The sequence below is a fragment of the Astatotilapia calliptera genome, chromosome 11 (genome assembly GCF_900246225.1).
Source record: "Astatotilapia calliptera chromosome 11, fAstCal1.2, whole genome shotgun sequence".
Lineage (NCBI taxonomy): Eukaryota > Metazoa > Chordata > Actinopteri > Cichliformes > Cichlidae > Astatotilapia > Astatotilapia calliptera.
Genome location: NC_039312.1, coordinates 10,446,590 through 10,464,707, shown reverse-complemented (window position 1 = coordinate 10,464,707; position 18,118 = coordinate 10,446,590). Strand labels below are relative to the sequence as shown.

At 41.6% G+C, this 18,118-nt stretch overlaps 1 protein-coding gene across 6 annotated transcripts in view; it reads right to left on the bottom strand.

Moving 5' to 3' along the window:
- cobl (cordon-bleu WH2 repeat protein) overlaps positions 1–18,118 on the bottom strand; it is a 70,156-nt gene that overhangs the window by 22,220 nt on the left and 29,818 nt on the right. For all 6 annotated transcript variants that reach the window (XM_026185469.1, XM_026185468.1, XM_026185466.1 and 3 more), the window contains one exon: positions 15,527–15,709. In XM_026185469.1, the coding sequence (XP_026041254.1) occupies positions 15,527–15,709 (183 nt within the window). The remainder of the gene's footprint in view (positions 1–15,526; positions 15,710–18,118) is intronic.

Here is an 18,118-nt window from a genome sequence, read left to right as displayed (position 1 = left end):
CTGCAGAATTAAGAGTCAGGCCTGGTACAAAGGGAAAAGAGCAGTGGCCTCAATACACAAGCATATGCCCAACACTTTTCTGTGCAACTGTATGAGCACGAGCATGCACACAGACATACACTTACATATGCACCAAAGTGCACACACACATTAAAGGAACAGTATATCTCATACCTCAGGCTGAGCTGCTGTAGAGATTAGGGGGTTGTTACAGGCTGCATGGTTAAGTGTGTGTTGCTCTCATGAGCTTATTGGCGCCATGACTGGGAACGCAGCATGTACTTAAGATTGTTAGAGACTGAAGCCCAGAACTCTGTAATATACTACACTCAAGGTCACACTATACATTAAGTTCAGCAGACTTTGCACTCTTATTATCTATAAACTATGTGTGTGCTGTTTAGTGATTCTCCATTTTCAATCAGACTATCTGTATTCTCAGTGCTGGCTGTTTTTCAGATTTATCACAGAGTGTTTCAGTATATTCAAGCTTTTTCATTATATACCACGGGGTTGGCAAAAACAATGTCAAATATAATTGACAAAAGGTAGTAAGTTCATCCACATCACAGTATAATAATTTCAAATTCAAATTCAAATTTTTATTTGTCACGTACACAGTCATACACAGTATGATATGTAGTGAAATGCTTGGACAACTGCTCGTGACCTAAAGAAAACAAAAAAGGAAAAGGCTATGAATAAGATAGGAAATAAATATGAAAAATTAAAAAGGGTAAATTTAACTAGGAAGGAATAAAATATAAATTAAGGTTAAAAATGAAATAACTGTACAACACAAATTAGAATGAAGGGTAAATTTAACTGGGAAGAATAAGATAAAATATATAAATTAAAGTTGAAAATAAAATAACTGTACAACAAAATACACAATATAGAACTATATAAGAATGTATGAAGAAATCTAAATATAAATAAATATATACACAATAACAGCAGCTGTACAAGTATTAACCGGAAATGAAGAATATAGTGACCAGTGTTGTGCAAAACCAAAGTCCAGAAAGTCCAGTGTGTGTGTAAGAACTGTATGTGTGGATCAGTACTGTGTGGTGGTGTGATTGAGAGACCGTATCGCCTGTGGGAAGAAGCTCCTCCTCAGTCTCTCTGTGTTGGTCTTCAGGGAGCGGAATCGCTTTCCTGACCTCAACAGAGAGAACAGTCTGTTGTTGGGATGGCTGAGGTCCTTCACGATCTTCCTGGCCTTGGTCCAGCACCGCCTGCTGTAGATTGAGTGCAGGTCAGGGAGCTCGGAGCGGATGGTGCGCTCAGCTGACCGCACAACCCTCTCTAGAGCTCGTCTGTCCTGCATGGTGCTGTTCCCGAACCAGGTTAAGATGTTTCCCGCCAGGATGCTCTCTATGGTGCACGAGTAAAAGTTCCTGAGCACCTTGGAGGGCAGTTGGAAGTCTCTCAAGCGTCTGAGGTGGTAGAGACGCTGTCGGGCCTTTTTCACCACAGTGTTGATGTGACAGGACCATGACAGGTCCTGCGTGATGTGAACTCCGAGGTATTTGAAGCTGTCCACTCTCTCCACTGGGCACTCGTTGATGACGGGGGTCTGGTAGTTCCTCTCCTGCTTAGTGCTGAAGTCCACTATCAGCTCCTTTGTCTTACTGACGTTTAGAAGGAGGTTGTTCCTCTGGCACCAGTTCTCCAGATTCCTAATCTCCTTCAGGTAGGCCGTCTCGTTGTTATCAGAGATCAGGCCCACCACGACGGTGTCGTCAGCAAACTTGATGATGGTGGTGGAGCTGGTAGTGGCCACACAGTCATATGTGTACAAAGAGTACAGCAGGGGGCTCAGAACACACCCCTGGGGGGCTCCAGTGCTGAGAGTGGTGGAGGCTGAGACATGTCCGCCCATCCTTACTGCCTGTGGTCTGCCAGTTAGGAAGTTGGAGATCCACTGACACATAGATGAGCTGAGTCCCAGATGCTCCAGCTTGGTGGTGAGTGTGGAGGGAATTATGGTGTTAAATGCAGAGCTGTAGTCTATGAAGAGCATTTTAACATAATTCCCCCTTCTAGTGTCCAAGTGAGTGAGTGATGTGTGGAGGAGATGAGAGATGGCATCGTCTGTGGAACGATTTGGACGGTAAGCGAACTGTAGTGGGTCCAGTGTGTCTGGTAGTGAAGAAATGATGAAGTCTCTGACCAGGCGTTCAAAGCACTTCATCACTACTGAGGTGAGGGCTACAGGGCGATAGTCATTGAGAGAAGCAGGGTGGGGTTTCTTCGGGACAGGAACAATGATGGACTCTTTGAAGCATGTGGGGATCACCGACTGAGATAAAGAGATGTTGAATATCTCAGTGAACACAGGAGCTAGCTGGTATGCGCAGTCTCTGAGGATACGACCTGGGATGCCGTCTGGTCCTGCTGCTTTCCTGGTGTTCACTCTCTTGAAGGCTCTCCTTACTTCATGCTCGGAGATGACGAGCACGTTTCCGGTGCTGGCAGTATCTTCCTGTCTGCAGCCGTTAGCGCCGCTAACACTAGCATTGTTGGAGACCTTAGCTGCAGCCTCGAAGCGAGCATAGAAAGTGTTCAGCTCGTCTGCCAGAGTCACGGCCGCGTTCGTCATACCGGTTGTTGGTGCTTTATAGTCCGTTATTGTCCTTAGTCCCCGCCACAGGCTCCTAGAGTCACTCTGTTGGAGTTGTGACTCTAGTTTCCTCCCGTAGCGCTGCTTCGCCTCTTTCACCGCCCTCCGCACGTTATATGACGCGGCTTTGTACGGGTCCATGTCCCCTGTCATGAGTCCCGTGTTGTAGGCAGCGGTGCGGGATCTCAGAGCGTCGCGGATGGTTTTATCCACCCACGGCTTCTGGTTGGGAAACGTTGTGATAGTCTTTGTCTCCACGGTATTATCCGCTAGTTTCCCGATGAATCCCACAACCGCTTCCGTAAACACGTTGACGTCATCGTCGGAGCTGTTTCTGAACATGCCCCAGTCTGCGTCATCGAGTGCGTCCTGTAACGCGGCCACCGATTGATCCGTCCAGCGCGCGACCTTCCTCTGAACCGGAACTTCCTGTTTCAGCCTTTGTTTGTATTTTGGCATGAGGAAGATGGCGGCGTGATCAGATTTGCCAAACGGGGGGCGGGATTGTGCCTTGTAGCCGTCCTTGACCGTAGTGTAGCAGTGGTCCAGTGTCCTTTCACCCCTGGTGGGGCAGGTGATGTGTTGATAAAAGTTCGGCGCTGCGCGTTTGAGGTTGGCGCTATTAAAGTCCCCCGTCACAATAAGCGCAGCGTCCCGGTGTTGTGTCTGGTGCTGTGTGAGTGCCTCATGCAGCTCGCATAAGGCGGTGACCGTGTCCGCTTGTGGTGGAATATAAACGGCACTTACAATGACCGATGTAAATTCCCGAGGTAGATAAAAAGGACGACACATGATGGACAGTAGTTCCAGATTTGGTGTGCAGGAGCGTGTGAGAGGAACAACGTTCACACTGTTGCACCAGTTGTTGTTCACCATTAAACACACGCCGCCTCCCCTTGACTTCCCCGAGTCCCGTGTCCTGTCCATGCGGTGAACCGAGAAGAACTCGGCCGGCTGGATGGCGTGGTCCGGCACCGCTGGGTTCAGCCATGTCTCGGTGAAGCAGAGGAGATTGCAGTCCCGAATGTCTCTCTGGAACTTTATCCTGGCCCTGAGGTCGTCAAGCTTGTTCTCCAGTGACTGGACGTTGGCGAGCAGGATGCTAGGCAGAGGTGTGCGGTGTGCATGAGCTCTCAGCCTGTTCCTGACGCCGGCTCGCTTCCCTCTAGGACGCCGCCGCTTCCCTTTGTTCTCCCTCGAGATCTCACTCGGCCAGCTCGGATCCGGAGTTAAAAACTTCGAATTGTGAGTACATTGTATACCAATAGAAACAAGAGTGTCACTGTCATACCTAATGTACCCAATGGTGATGATTTTGCCGATTTAGAAACGCTGAAAACTAACTTAAAAAGCAAAGACAAAGAAAAAGTGGTCGGAGCAGTCGTGACGGCAGCCGACCTCACCGGCGCCATCTTATATCTTGTAATTTAAAAATTAATATATGTGAATATTAGCAATACTAACTATTTCCATTTAAATTAAAATTAATTAAATATATATACATATTTTACTCCGTTTGTACATTAAACATTTTTTATTATCACAGGCAGCCAGATAAATTTTGAGGTATATTAAAGTGGAAAGCAGAATTTTGTTTGTTCTACGGTAAAGTTACCAGCAAGACCACAACAAAACAAAGAAAGAAAACAGGTTTCTCTCTGCAATGATTTTGTCTCAGAAGTGCATTTAAACTGAATGCTGTACATTGGGTCAGTTTGTATGCCTCTAAACTTAGAAAGCAAGTGGAAAATAAAATAAATAACCTTGTCACATGTTTGATCAAAATAATTAATCACCACATTTCCCTGACATTACGCGATTTTATTTTTAAAAAACAAACAAAAAACATATGTGATACATGTGAGCAGTTTTTAAGGGGAATGGACATTTACAGAATGAAGCACAGAAGGTGATACGCGGACAGTCTGCTGTGTCAATTAAATTTTCCACTCCGTGGTTTGGAAGGCAAAGGGCCCCATGTCAGAGCATGTTGATCAGATAGGGCCACCCATGGAGGCATCATCCTGGTAGCGTGACCATTCATCAGTTGTTTTTGAAGGACTCTTGATGGGTGAAGGCCTTTGTGACAGGGCAACATAACAAGAGTAATGTGGAACGTGAAAAGGATATAATGGATACATGAGAGGGGGCTGCTCTGTATTTGTGTGTGTCTAAGCACATCAGCAAGGATGACGTCATTGTGTATGTACAGTATGTGCTAATGAGAGACAACAAAGCAGCTGGACTGTCTTCGTCATCGCTCACTTTCCTGTACTGAACTAAAATGTGGAAGAGTGTGTATCAATGTTGACAACCACACGCTGCAGTCGTGTTTCTTATGTCGAATGCCTTTTAAGACAAGGTCAGCTAGGCACACTTTATTTGGTAAAAGCACACCACTGCTAGTCTTTGCAGTTTTAGGTTTTTGAGCCAGCTGGCATGTGATCAATCAGGCAAAAACTACTGTTTTTATTACTGCATTAATCCAAGACCGTAACAATAGGAACAAATCAGATGGTCATTGTCCTCTTTAGCCCAGATAATGCATACTCTGGCTTTCTCTGTGACTCCTTATTTTCTCACTCACAGTTACTATCAAAGCACACATTATTTGAAACCAGGTTAGACATTAGCAGAAAACCCAATAAATATCTTCAACATGAGCTCTTTTATGACATTTCTGTCATCACTGTAAGGACAAGATAGATAATATCGCAGAATATTCTGTTAATAATTTACATACTTTAAAACATAGTGATTAAATGCTGGTAGTCACGATTTTTAATATAACATACAGCGCAAGTCTTTTTAACTACAGGGAGTGCAGAATTATTAGGCAAATGAGTATTTTGTCCACATCATCCTCTTCATGCATGTTGTCTTACTCCAAGCTGTATAGGCTCGAAAGCCTACTACCAGTTAAGCATATTAGGTGATGTGCATCTCTGTAATGAGAAGGGGTGTGGTCTAATGACATCAACACCCTATATCAGGTGTGCATAATTATTAGGCAACTTCCTTTCCTTTGGCAAAATGGGTCAAAAGAAGGACTTGACAGGCTCAGAAAAGTCAAAAATAGTGAGATATCTTGCAGAGGGATGCAGCAGTCTCAAAATTGCAAAGCTTCTGAAGCGTGATCATCGAACAATCAAGCGTTTCATTCAAAATGGTCAACAGGGTCGCAAGAAGCGTGTGGAAAAACCAAGGCGCAAAATAACTGCCCATGAACTGAGAAAAGTCAAGCGTGCAGCTGCCAAGATGCCACTTGCCACCAGTTTGGCCACATTTCAGAGCTGCAACATCACTGGAGTGCCCAAAAGCACAAGGTGTGCAATACTCAGAGACATGGCCAAGGTAAGAAAGGCTGAAAGACGACCACCACTGAACAAGACACACAAGCTGAAACATCAAGACTGGGCCAAGAAATATCTCAAGACTGATTTTTCTAAGGTTTTATGGACTGATGAAATGAGAGTGAGTCTTGATGGGCCAGATGGATGGGCCCGTGGTTGGATTGGTAAAGGGCAGAGAGCTCCAGTCCGACTCAGACGCCAGCAAGGTGGAGGTGGAGTACTGGTTTGGGCTGGTATCATCAAAGATGAGCTTGTGGGGCCTTTTCGGGTTGAGGATGGAGTCAAGCTCAACTCCCAGTCCTACTGCCAGTTTCCGGAAAACACCTTCTTCAAGCAGTGGTACAGGAAGAAGTCTGCATCCTTCAAGAAGAACATGATTTTCATGCAGGACAATGCTCCATCACACGCGTCCAAGTACTCCACAGCGTGGCTGGCAAGAAAGGGTATAAAAGAAGAAAAACTAATGACATGGCCACCTTGTTCACCTGATCTGAACCCCATTGAGAACCTGTGGTCCATCATCAAATGTGAGATTTACAAGGAGGGCAAACAGTACACCTCTCTGAACAGTGTCTGGGAGGCTGTGGTTGCTGCTGCACGCAATGTTGATGGTGAACAGATCAAAACACTGACAGAATCCATGGATGGCAGGCTTTTGAGTGTCCTTGTCACGGTCCGCTGTGACAGACCGTGTGGAGAGTGTGTGGAGGACTCAGGTGCGGACACGAGTGACACGGGAGTAAACTTTAAACAAAAGCGAGCCTTTTATTGTGGCTGGTAACGCAAGAGAAACAAACAAGAATAAGGGCAGCTCAAAAGCAATAACTAAACAGAAACCTAAACTGGGAATGAACTAAGGTAAGGCTATGAATACAACAGACCGGGCATGGAAACATGGAGGTGAGAACACAGACGACGCGACACAGACTGTATGAAACACAGATACTAAATACACATGAGGGATGATCAGGGGAAGTGGATGCACACGGGGAACACAGGTGACACTGATAATCATAACAAGACACGGCAGGAGTGAACGTAACACTGATGGGAGATGGGCAAAGTAAAACAGGAAGTACACAGAGGTTCAAACAGGAGGAGAGAGAGCACGGGGAGAACGCAGACATAACGGGCTGGGGAAAACATAGAATAAAACACAAAGAGAGACGAGGGCTCATAAATACACAGAGGGGCACACAGGGGGTAAGAGTCACGAAGGGAAAACACATAAGGAACAACGTAACAGATCAACCCAGGAAGCATGGCCTAAATAAAGAACAAAATACAAAAATACATGAAAACTAAGAATACTGGGCCCACATGGCCCAGGACCATGACAGTCCTTGCAAAGAAAGGTGGCTATATTGGTCGCTGATTTGTTTTTGTTTTGTTTTTGAATGTCAGAAATGTATATTTGTGAATGTGGAGATGTTATATTGGTTTCCATCCATCCATCCATCTTCATCCGCTTTATCCGAGGCCGGGTTGGGGGGGCAGCAGCCTAAGCAAAGAGGCCCAGACCTCCCTCTACCCAGCCACCTCCTCCAGCTTATCCGCGGGAACACCAAGGCGTTCCCAGGCCAGCCGAGAGATATAATCTCTCCAGCGTGTCCTGGGTCTGCCCCGGGGCCTCCTCCCTGTGGGACATGCCTGGAACACCTCACCCAGGAGGCGCCCAGGGGGCATCCTTGTCAGATGCCCGAACCACCTCAGCTGGCTCCTTTCGATGTGGAGCAGCAGCAGCTCTACTCTGAGCCCCTCCCGGATGGCCGAACTTCTCACCCTATCTCTAAGGGAGAGGCCAGCCACCCTTCGGAGGAAGCTCATTTCTGCCGCTTGTATCCGCGATCTCGTTCTTTCGGTCACTACCCACAGCTTGTGGCCATAGGTGAGGGTAGGGACGTAGATCGACCGGTAAATTGAGAGCTTCGCTTTAACACTCAGCTCCCTCTTCACCACGACGGACCGGTGCAGCATCTGCATTACTGCAGCTGCAGCCCCAATCCGTCTGTCAATCTCCGGCTCCCTTCTCCCATCACTCGCGAACAAGACCCCGAGATACTTGAACTCCTCCACTTGGGGCAGGAACTCATCCCCGACCCGGAGTGGGCACTCCACCCTTTTCCATGGCCTCAGATTTGGAGGTGCTGATCCTCATTCCCGCTGCTTCACACTCGGCTGCGAACTATTGCAGTGCGAGCTGGAGGCCCTCACCCGATGAAGCCAACAGAACCACATCATCCGCAAAAATCAGAGATGAGATTCTGAGGCCACCAAAGCGAAAGCCCTCTGGGGCCTCTGCTAGACGTTCCCAGCACACCCTCACTACGCGTTTAGGTGCACCAGGTCTGTCCAGCGTCCTCCCCCGCCACCTGATCCAACTCACCACCAGGTGGTGATCAGTTGACAGCTCAGCCCCTCTCTTTATTTTATATTGGTTTCACTGGTAAAAATAAATAATTGAAATGGGTATATATTTGTTTTTTGTTAAGTTGCCTAATAATTATGCACAGTAATAGTCACCTGCACACACAGATATCCCCCTAAAATAGCTAAAACTAAAGACAAACTAAAAACTACTTCCAAAAACATTCAGCTTTGATATTAATGAGTTTTTTTGGGTTCAATGAGAACATGGTTGTTGTTCAATAATAAAATTATTCCTCAAAAATACAACTTGCTTAATAATTCTGCACTCCCTGTATGACATTATAATTCCAAGTAACTGAATCACAGGTGAAGAAGTAAACAGTCTAATCAGTTTGATCAATATTTTATATTTAGCTGCCGTCACCCGTAGTATGTCCCTGTCAGGTTTCAGATGAACAAATAGATTTAAACCTCTAATCTAATAAACTGCAATATTCTGGCTTTATGATCCATTAAAACTGGGATGCAATCATTTTAATTTGCGGTTGTACTAGATAAAAATGTAAGCTCAGATACCATGCTGAATTATGGCCATGTTTTCTCTCCCATTACACATTAACTCACACATTAACTCAAGAGCTGACTGTGCTAACTCTGCGTAGTTCTGATCTGTTTTAGGACCAAAGGTTTCCCAACTCAGGGTTAATCAACTCAAGAGTTTAGGCTTAGGCTCAGAGTTTGTTAAGCCTGCTTCCTGGAACAGACCCTGGTTTCATACATAAGATGTTTTGACAGCAAAGTGCAAACAGATCTTGTCATATATAGGCCGCATGGCAGGGGCACATATTCCCCTAATCCTGGCCCCTAACTAATACTAACACAGCCTTAAGGTTCAGTACGTTTGAAAGAATGCTTACTGTGCCATCTTACAATACTTTAGCCACAATAATCATATCACCTAAGAGTCCGCTGTGGCGAAAAATTGCAAGTCATGTCAGGACAGGACCTTATGTTATTTTAGAAAGAAATCCATTGATTCTATTTGAGTTTGCATTCAAAGAGGATAAATGATTTGATCTTAGACGTAACAGGAACAAATCTGTGATAGAAGCAGGCTCAGAGAGGGCAGCTGTTGAACTTAAACACATGAGGTGAGGGGACAGTTAACAGCCTTCCCCTTGAACACAAACTTGGAACTGGACACAGGACTGAGATTAAATCAAGTTTTCTGTTACATGCTTTGAACATCTACGTCAAAGCCTTTCTGAACAAGTTTGTAAAATGTATACTGTCCTGCTAGAGCCAGACACCTGCTTATATTGGCCATAGCACACGTCAATAAAATTGACAGCTCCAAAGGAAAGTTAATGACAGATCTATAGTATACTGGATGATGTATTTGCTTTGGCACTAGTATAACATTCTTTTCCTTCTTTGCTCAACTTCTTTAGAGCATGTGGAGTGACACAGTGGTGCCATACAGCACACAGGATATCTTACCAAATAAACACATTTTCCTTCTTTTATTTTGCTTTGTTTTGCTCGCCTGTTCTTGAATAGATCTCGCATGTCTTTTGAGAGAGAGAAATGAAGAGAAACACACAAAAAAATCCATGCAGGAACTCCACACATATCCAATAGCAAACAAGAAACTGCTGGGTATGTACATGCATACATGCCAAAAACCAAATTTATGGGCACTGCAGGGCCATTAACATGGAGCTGGTCCGCTGAGTACTACAAGCAGAACTGCGAATTAAATTCACTTTATCATTTGGTGACAGAAGTCCAAAAATGTTTATTACAATTAAATATATAAGCGGAAAAAAGACACAAAAACTGAAAGATAAACTAGCTGTAGGTAATATATTTTAAAACATTTGAATTTAGAGACAGCCTGCTTACACGACCACGCTTTATAATATTTCTGTCCTCTGAGCTGTCGTGTAGTCCTCCTGCAAGCTGAGGGTGGTGCTAAGGACATGCCAAATAGATTTCATGCTGTACTGCATTTTGGAAACATGACCCCACAGCTAATACATTGTTAATGCTGTACAACTTAAACACACACCTAATACTCATATAAGACTGATGTTACCTTATTTTGACTGTCTCTGCAAACCTCTCACCAAAGTTTCTCACTTCTCTTTATCACCTCTCTTACTCTCTACTTCAAATGTCCTAACTCTTCGTGTACACACAGCAAAAAAATGTGTTTATTCAAGACGTATCTCCTTTTTACGGGCAGTGAAGCAGAGAGCTCAGAATTTCTCTCAATTTCTCTGTCACACGAGGCAACACAGACACGGCTTTCATCCCAAACCACAATAACAGATTGCCTATCACTGCTGGAAAAAAAAACAAACAAGGTTGTGTTTCTCTGAGCTCGATGTTCCAAAACATAATTCAATTAAGTCTGTCTCTCGTAAAGACATACACAGATTGTTGACTGTCGAGCTGGAAAATAAAAAAGACAAAGCTGTAACTTCCCTCCATGCTGGAGTCATTAACTGATCAAAGAGCATCTAATTCTCCTATAGCAGAGAATTGTTTTACATTCATCTGGAAATGTGACACCAATCCCAGAGTGTCACTTTTATTGCTGTATATAAATAAAAAATATAAAATAATATAATAAAATAGCTGTTGCCGTCGTTACAACTAGAGTTGGATGCTGACAGCCAGCTTTAATTCCTACTTTTCATTAAAAAGAATAATCAAAAACATGAATTTGCACTTTAATTAACCAGCAATCACTGACTATACCAGTGTTGCTTAGTTCCCTAACAGCTTTACTGAAACTTTGGTCTCTTGTCTATTGTAATCTTTGCAGGGCAATGAGTGTACTCGTCCAAAGTTCATATAAAAGAGGCACCTCTCTGCAATGTATCCCGAGTGAACTTTTAAGCTCATAGTAATGACTCATTAAAAATGTTGCATAATCAATATATTGAGCTAATAGCGTAGCTCTGAAACAGCTCTTCATTATTCAGATCAAATAATATATAAGTAATACAAACTAGTTTAGATAAAACTTATCCTGATTACATACAATTCAGTTTTAAGGCCTCTATAAAAAAGGAAAAACAAGGGACAGGGCTTCAGTTAAATCAGACCTTCCCAAAGTGTGGGGCCCGCAGAGCCATTGCAGGGGGGGCGCGGTATGAAAAGGAAAAAAACAAAAAAAACCAACAAAACGCTTGGACACTGCTAGCATAATGGACAGGTTTTTGACGGGGCGCCCACACAAATGCAAAGCAGGAGATGAAGCATCGCTGAATATGTTTCCAAACCAACTTCATTCTAAGCCAAAGACTAGAAAATATGGTGAAGCATATCTTCCCTTTGGTTTCACCTGCACAAGTGCCAAGGTAGGTCTCCCCTGCAGAATTGGTTTTCCCTTCGTCGGGAGCAGCGCTGGGTTCTTCAAATCACGGACAAACAGTATCCCACATTCTTGATTTTTAGTTCACAAACACTTGTTGTAATGACTAACTACTCCTGACACTTTGGAGATGTTAGCTCTGTATACAGTAAAGTTACAGTGGGATACAAATAACATCAGGCTGATCCTGCCACGATTTGTTCCCCTGGTTCAAATCCCGGACAAACAGTATCCCACAGTTGTTTATGTTTTTAAACCGATTTTGCACAGAGAGGCATTTTTTGAAAAATGTATTGATAGCAATGTTGAATACTATTACACAGAAAAAAAACAACTACACGTAAAATGATCACACCATGACGCCTCTGCTTTTCTAAATAGAGGGACATTAACTGCGTGTGTATATGTAAGCCTGTAAACCTGCAGATAGAGACAAAGTACTGTTAAGCTGACTATCTGTCATTCTGCAATTCATCTCATGTAAACAATAACGTGGCGCACAGCGTAACGTGACTCTAGTACCTCTGTATTCCTCGTTTACACGTACATGTGGACGAAAGGTCCAAACACATAGAAACAGCTGCATTTTCAAAAATACCCATGTAGGTGTGGACGTAGCGTAAAAGAGTTAGTAGTTTATTTTTTTAATACCTGTAATTTATTGCAGATTGCTTGTATTTAGTTAATTGTTTACTAATTGTTTGAGGTGTGAAATAAAGCGCAATGGAGCAAAATATGGGAGTGTGTGGTTAAAGGATGTGTTTGCACATGCATGCGCAAACACATCTGGGAACCACTGAGTTAAATGTTATATGCATCTAATCATTCTCTGATCAGTCACTGGGGATAGACACAGAGGGTGTAAACTGGTGCTGGCTTTTCAACACTCTGACCTTTCATGTGAAGAATGCTTTATTTCCATAGTCAATAATCAAGAGAGTGTGACCCTCCTAATTTTGTCATTGATTTTAATCAAACTATGTTGCTTGTATGATACAAATGGCCACACATAATGATCTCTGGTCTCTGATGTCTATTTAAAGCCACTTAGCTTCATTATAACAATCTCATCATTCTTATAGCTTATACTGCAATGCCAGTGTCAATTACTGTCTTGCAAGTCATAATTAGTTGACTACCTAAGCCTGTTTGGCGCATAGGGAATTCTATAATGAGGACAGCTGTCACAGAGAGCTGTCCTGAGATGACCTGTGTCCTGTAAAAACTGCCTATGACTCTCAGAAAGAACGCACGGAACGCTGACTCTGTTAAATTTACGGAAAATACGGAAAAGGTCAGAAAGTTTTCAGCCATCTGAGAACCCCCGCCCCCCAGAGTGCAGCTTTGATAGTAACTGTAAAAAAAGCAAATAAGCAAAAAAAAAAAAAAGAAGATGTTTTTCACTGGTTAGTCATTGTTTGGTTGTGTAACAAAGTCCCAGAAAAACTCTCCAATGTTTGTTACAAAGTCAATGACTGAAAGAAAGAATCTCGGGTTCTTAAAAAGAAATTCATTAACTTCTGGATTCTATTTTAATAGTCGTACATGCCCACAGTTTCTAAAAAAAAATTATTTAAAAAAAAAAAACAACCTGAAAGACAAAAATACACTTTCCTATTTTGTGTTTTTATTTTACATAAAGACGCAAGCTCTGTATAAAATGCACTGGCATTTTTTTTTAAGATAATTTGTATTCTAAAAACATAGGTAAGAATAAATGATCAACATGCAAATATATGATAAATAAAAGTTTATCATCTATCCAGTTGTCCTCATCATCAAACATGCACGTTCACATGATCTCATGTGTCATAGAGTCAACTACGTGCTGCAGAACTGAGAAGATATTTTCACGGCATGTCTGAGTAAGCAAAATATAACAAAAAACAAAAAAAACAAAATAAAAATGAAAATAAATAAAATATAAAAAATCCCCACATTTGACAACTGTTTACTTCTGCATTATCCAAAGCTATTTGGGCCATTTGCTCAACAAAAAAAATTTATGGTGTGACATCTGTTTTCACTGGAGCTTGAACTCATCTACAGACATAAAAGTTTGCAAGTCCCCCCCCCCAGTTTAGCACCCCACCCCCTCAAACAACTAATGTAAATGTGAAAGTACAACTTTTAAATGTAATGCAAACTGATTTAACATCTGCAGTTGGACCACATATTCAAGAACTAAGAGCTCGTTAATGCCAGTGTCCTGATATGCCCTCAGAAACTGTCCTGAGAAGCCTCTCTGCTATGGCATCTTTTTTAGTCACCTTCGTGAAGCACAAACATGCCAGGCATAGCGCTAAAGCCTGACTCCTTGCACTTCTGTTGCGTCGTTACACATAGTCTGTTTTTTTAATCAAACAACCCTTTAAAGTCCCTTCATTCATTTCTAAGTGACTATCTCAGTTTTATGTGTTGTTTTTACTCTGTAAAATGTGTGCACCTGAACTGTCGATAAAACAATCTAAACACATCAAAAATATTCAAAAACAAGGACACGTGACAGGTGACCTGCACCGCAGTAGGACCTTGCATTACGATACATGTGATAGGCTAACAGTTTAGAGAAGGCATACGGAAAAAATGAAGAAATCTATTATTAGACTGTCCATCAAGTCCTCAGATAACCTTCCCAACTCTAGCTTCTCCTGTGAGTCTGGGTGGTGTCTGGTTATTTGAGCCCTGGTATCTGTCATAACTCTTAATCTGACAGGTGGACAGATAAATTACCATCTCTGTCTGCTCAGCAGCTATAAGGAGCCTATGACTCAGAGTCACAAAGGACTGCAAAACACAGGAATATAAAATATCTATATTTACGTTTCAGTTATTCTAATAAAGAGGACACCAATTTAGAAGGTGAGTTGACACTGAAGGTGTATTAATGTCTTGTCAAAGGGTCCTCTTGTAGTTGTTCTGCCATTATCAACTAAAGGACACAGATAGCTGAATGCTTTGGCTGACTTCTGATAAGTTAACTTGAGGTAAACACAAAGTTGGATGTGGAATAATGAACATTGATTCTCGTGGCTATGTGGTATTTTTGTCTTTAGTGCTGTAGTTAATATTGTTTATTGCATATTTAATGTTTTGAGAACAAGAGACTGTGAATCAAATCTTTTAGGATTGTATTTGCGGCCCCCTTCAGTACACACATTATTTCTCAGAAGACTTTTCTACTCCATACTCTGCTCTTTTTTGAAATAATTAAGCAAAAATCCATTAAATGCTTAGATGCTGAATAATGTTCTTTAAGATCACTGGTTCCTTAAAATAAATAAAACCTATTATCAGAGGGAGGGCAGAAGGATGTTGGTTGCTAAACAACATTTAGTAGCATGCCTCCATAACAGAATAATAAGACTGCAGGGAGTTGTTGCTTATTGTAGACAATACAGGTCATCCTGACTTTGAGGTCAGAATACCTAAAGGAAATTCTGCATCACACTGATTGCAGCTTTCAAATATACTCCATCAGGTCAGTGCTGAAAGCTGAGAGTTACTGTATTTGCTAGGATGCGGATTTTCCATAAGATGCACAAAATTAGCTGTGTCATTAAAATGATGCCAATCATGTTGAAATTGTGTTTTTAAGTAATGTGCATATACAGTGCATCTTTATATAATAACTAATTTCATTTGTGTTTCCTGGTACGACTTACTGCTTTAAAACACAGGATATGGATTCAATTTCACAACTCACAATTCCAGTCCAAGCGTTGTCATGAAACACAAACATAAAGAGCAACACACATAAATCTGGCACAGGTTAAACTGTTTCCTCACCTGACAGCTTTCAACTGTAGTGTGCTCCATCCTGGGTGCAGGGGCAGGAGGCGGTGGTGGGGCCCTCCTCTTCTTGGTCTCAGCCTTGGGAGACAACCTCGGGATACTGGCGACAGACTGAGACTGGCCCAAGGTGCCGGACCAATTAGGTCCACTGGAGAACCCAGATACTGTGGACACGTCCTGTGGGTAACATGAAAAATAAAAGGAGAGGGAATCAGACTGACAAATGGGAGGAGGAAACATGAAAAAATGTACAAATTTAAGAGTTTGAAAAACATTTTTGTAATTAGTTTAAAGCAAGGAACAAATATGATCACTGACTTGTAAGCATAAAAATGACTGATGGCTAAATTGCCATTAAATTTTCAAGGACAGCTCAGAGCTGTCTTTATCAAAAATTAAATCCAGTTCATTCTGCGTTCATCTAATATGTTAACGACCATATTTGGAGATGAGGGGATAAAACTTACAGGAGTTTAAGAACATGTTTAGCACAGCATTTAAAATGGTGCAGAACTCTGCTTGGGTCAAAAATCACAACTAAGTGTAATGAAACCCAGTTGCTTCTTAATTTATGACGTGTATCCAAACTTAACTTGAAAACTATTAGACAGCAGAATATCCTGTTGATTCACTGACAATCTTGATTTCAAGGGTTATGTTTAGTGTAAAAGCTGACACGTGTATTCTTAACATCCACATCTAGGAAAGCCACAAACAAAATGAATAAAAACATGCACACGTGCACAGACTATGAATGCAATGCACAGGAACATTTCTGAAAATACAGTCTATTCTTCAGTCATGACAATTATTGCAACATTTGATCAAATTGAGAGTGCGACCACATTTTCAAAGGGTGGCTGCTCCCGACCAAAGCATTGAAACAAAAATGGGTTTCGATTTCTGATCAAAGAGGGCCTAAAGTGCTCGTGAAAACCTCCACCTTCCTGTGGCTCAGCTTGGTACAGACCTTTGCAACAACAGGAGCACCAAAACCACAGCTCAAAACCCCATGATCGAAGAAAACAAAAAGTGCTTTAAAGCAGATTAATTGATGAGTTCAGACAATGCCTGGATACAACATAAAAGCAGAGCAAAAAGGAGCATAAAGTTCAGGTCATTAGGATTAATTGGGCCTTAGGTTATAACATCTCACAGTGGGGAAGGATGGGAAAAGAACAAGGCTTCAGAAAAAAAGAAATCTATAAGGAAAGTATAGCATGCCTGCAATTTTTCTTTCTTGCTTGTTACACACAAGACTATCGTTATTTACAGCACTGTCGGCCGATGTTTTTTTTTTCCTTTTACTTACTTCCGAAAAGAAAACCTTATTTCTGCCCTTCAATGGGCTACTGAACAAATTTAAACTTTTTAAAATTATGCAAAATGCAAAACGCTTAGCTGTGTCTCTAATAAAACTGCTGTAACTTCAGAGGTAATGTTCATATGTTGATTAATGGTTTTCTTTCGTTTTTGATATACTGCAGAATATTTTTATAAAATCCCAGGCCAGGAAAATCACCTTCATGTTTTTCTGTGTTTTATCTTCAGCTACTTTGACACAAAGGCATCTGCTGTGATGCTCACACCTTTGATAAAGTCTCAAAAGTGTCAGCTTCCTTTTTATAGATACAAAAATATGTAAATGTACTGATCTGAATTATAATATTTCTGACTGAGGCAAAATTTCCCTGATTCAAATTGAATTGAATCTAATCGAATCGTGGATCGAATCGATTCAGGGCCTTGTGAATCGGAATTGATTCTAGAAATCATTGACGATACCCAGCCCTACTATCCTCCTAATATATAATCACTAATATATAATTTACTATTGTGCAATAAAATAAAAGCTTCTAACTTTCTCTATCCTTATAACCATGGCAAAACTCAATATGTCTATGACTGTAAAAACACAAATGGAAGGCTTAAAGGGGAATATTAACACAGAACCACCTGAAACTGAAGCAGAACACACACACACACACATATTATATATATATATATATATATATATATATATATATATATATATATATATATATATATATATATATATATATATATATATATATATAAAAATATGTGCCACAAGCCTGTTCTGTCATTTTTAACAGTTCGCTGTGTTGTGTGACTTGTGCATCTATGTTGTGACAGGAGTAACATCAGAGTGATGCAGAGGCAGAGGAGATGCCAGACAGAGGCTGACAGAATAAAAAAAAAATGCTGGAAGAGAGGAATGATGCGATTCCCATATGGAATCTTCAAAAACAAAAGTATGTTTTCACCTCAACAAAAATATAATGTTCAAAGTGGAAAATTCACATGAACTCTCCCTGACTTTTTCACCCTTTTCACCGTGGTAAACAATCTGAAATGTGTGGAAACAGTGAGAGAGGAAAACAGAACAAAAGGTACTCCAGCTCTTTTGGGGGGAAATGGAGTTCACAGCACATTTATAATTACAAAGTGTGTAACACAAAGTCAACCTTTTGAAGCTCTGTATAACTAGGATCATGACTTACACACTGAATCTCCTGGGAATTCCTTTCATGTTTTTATGGACAGGAAATTAACTTACTGACA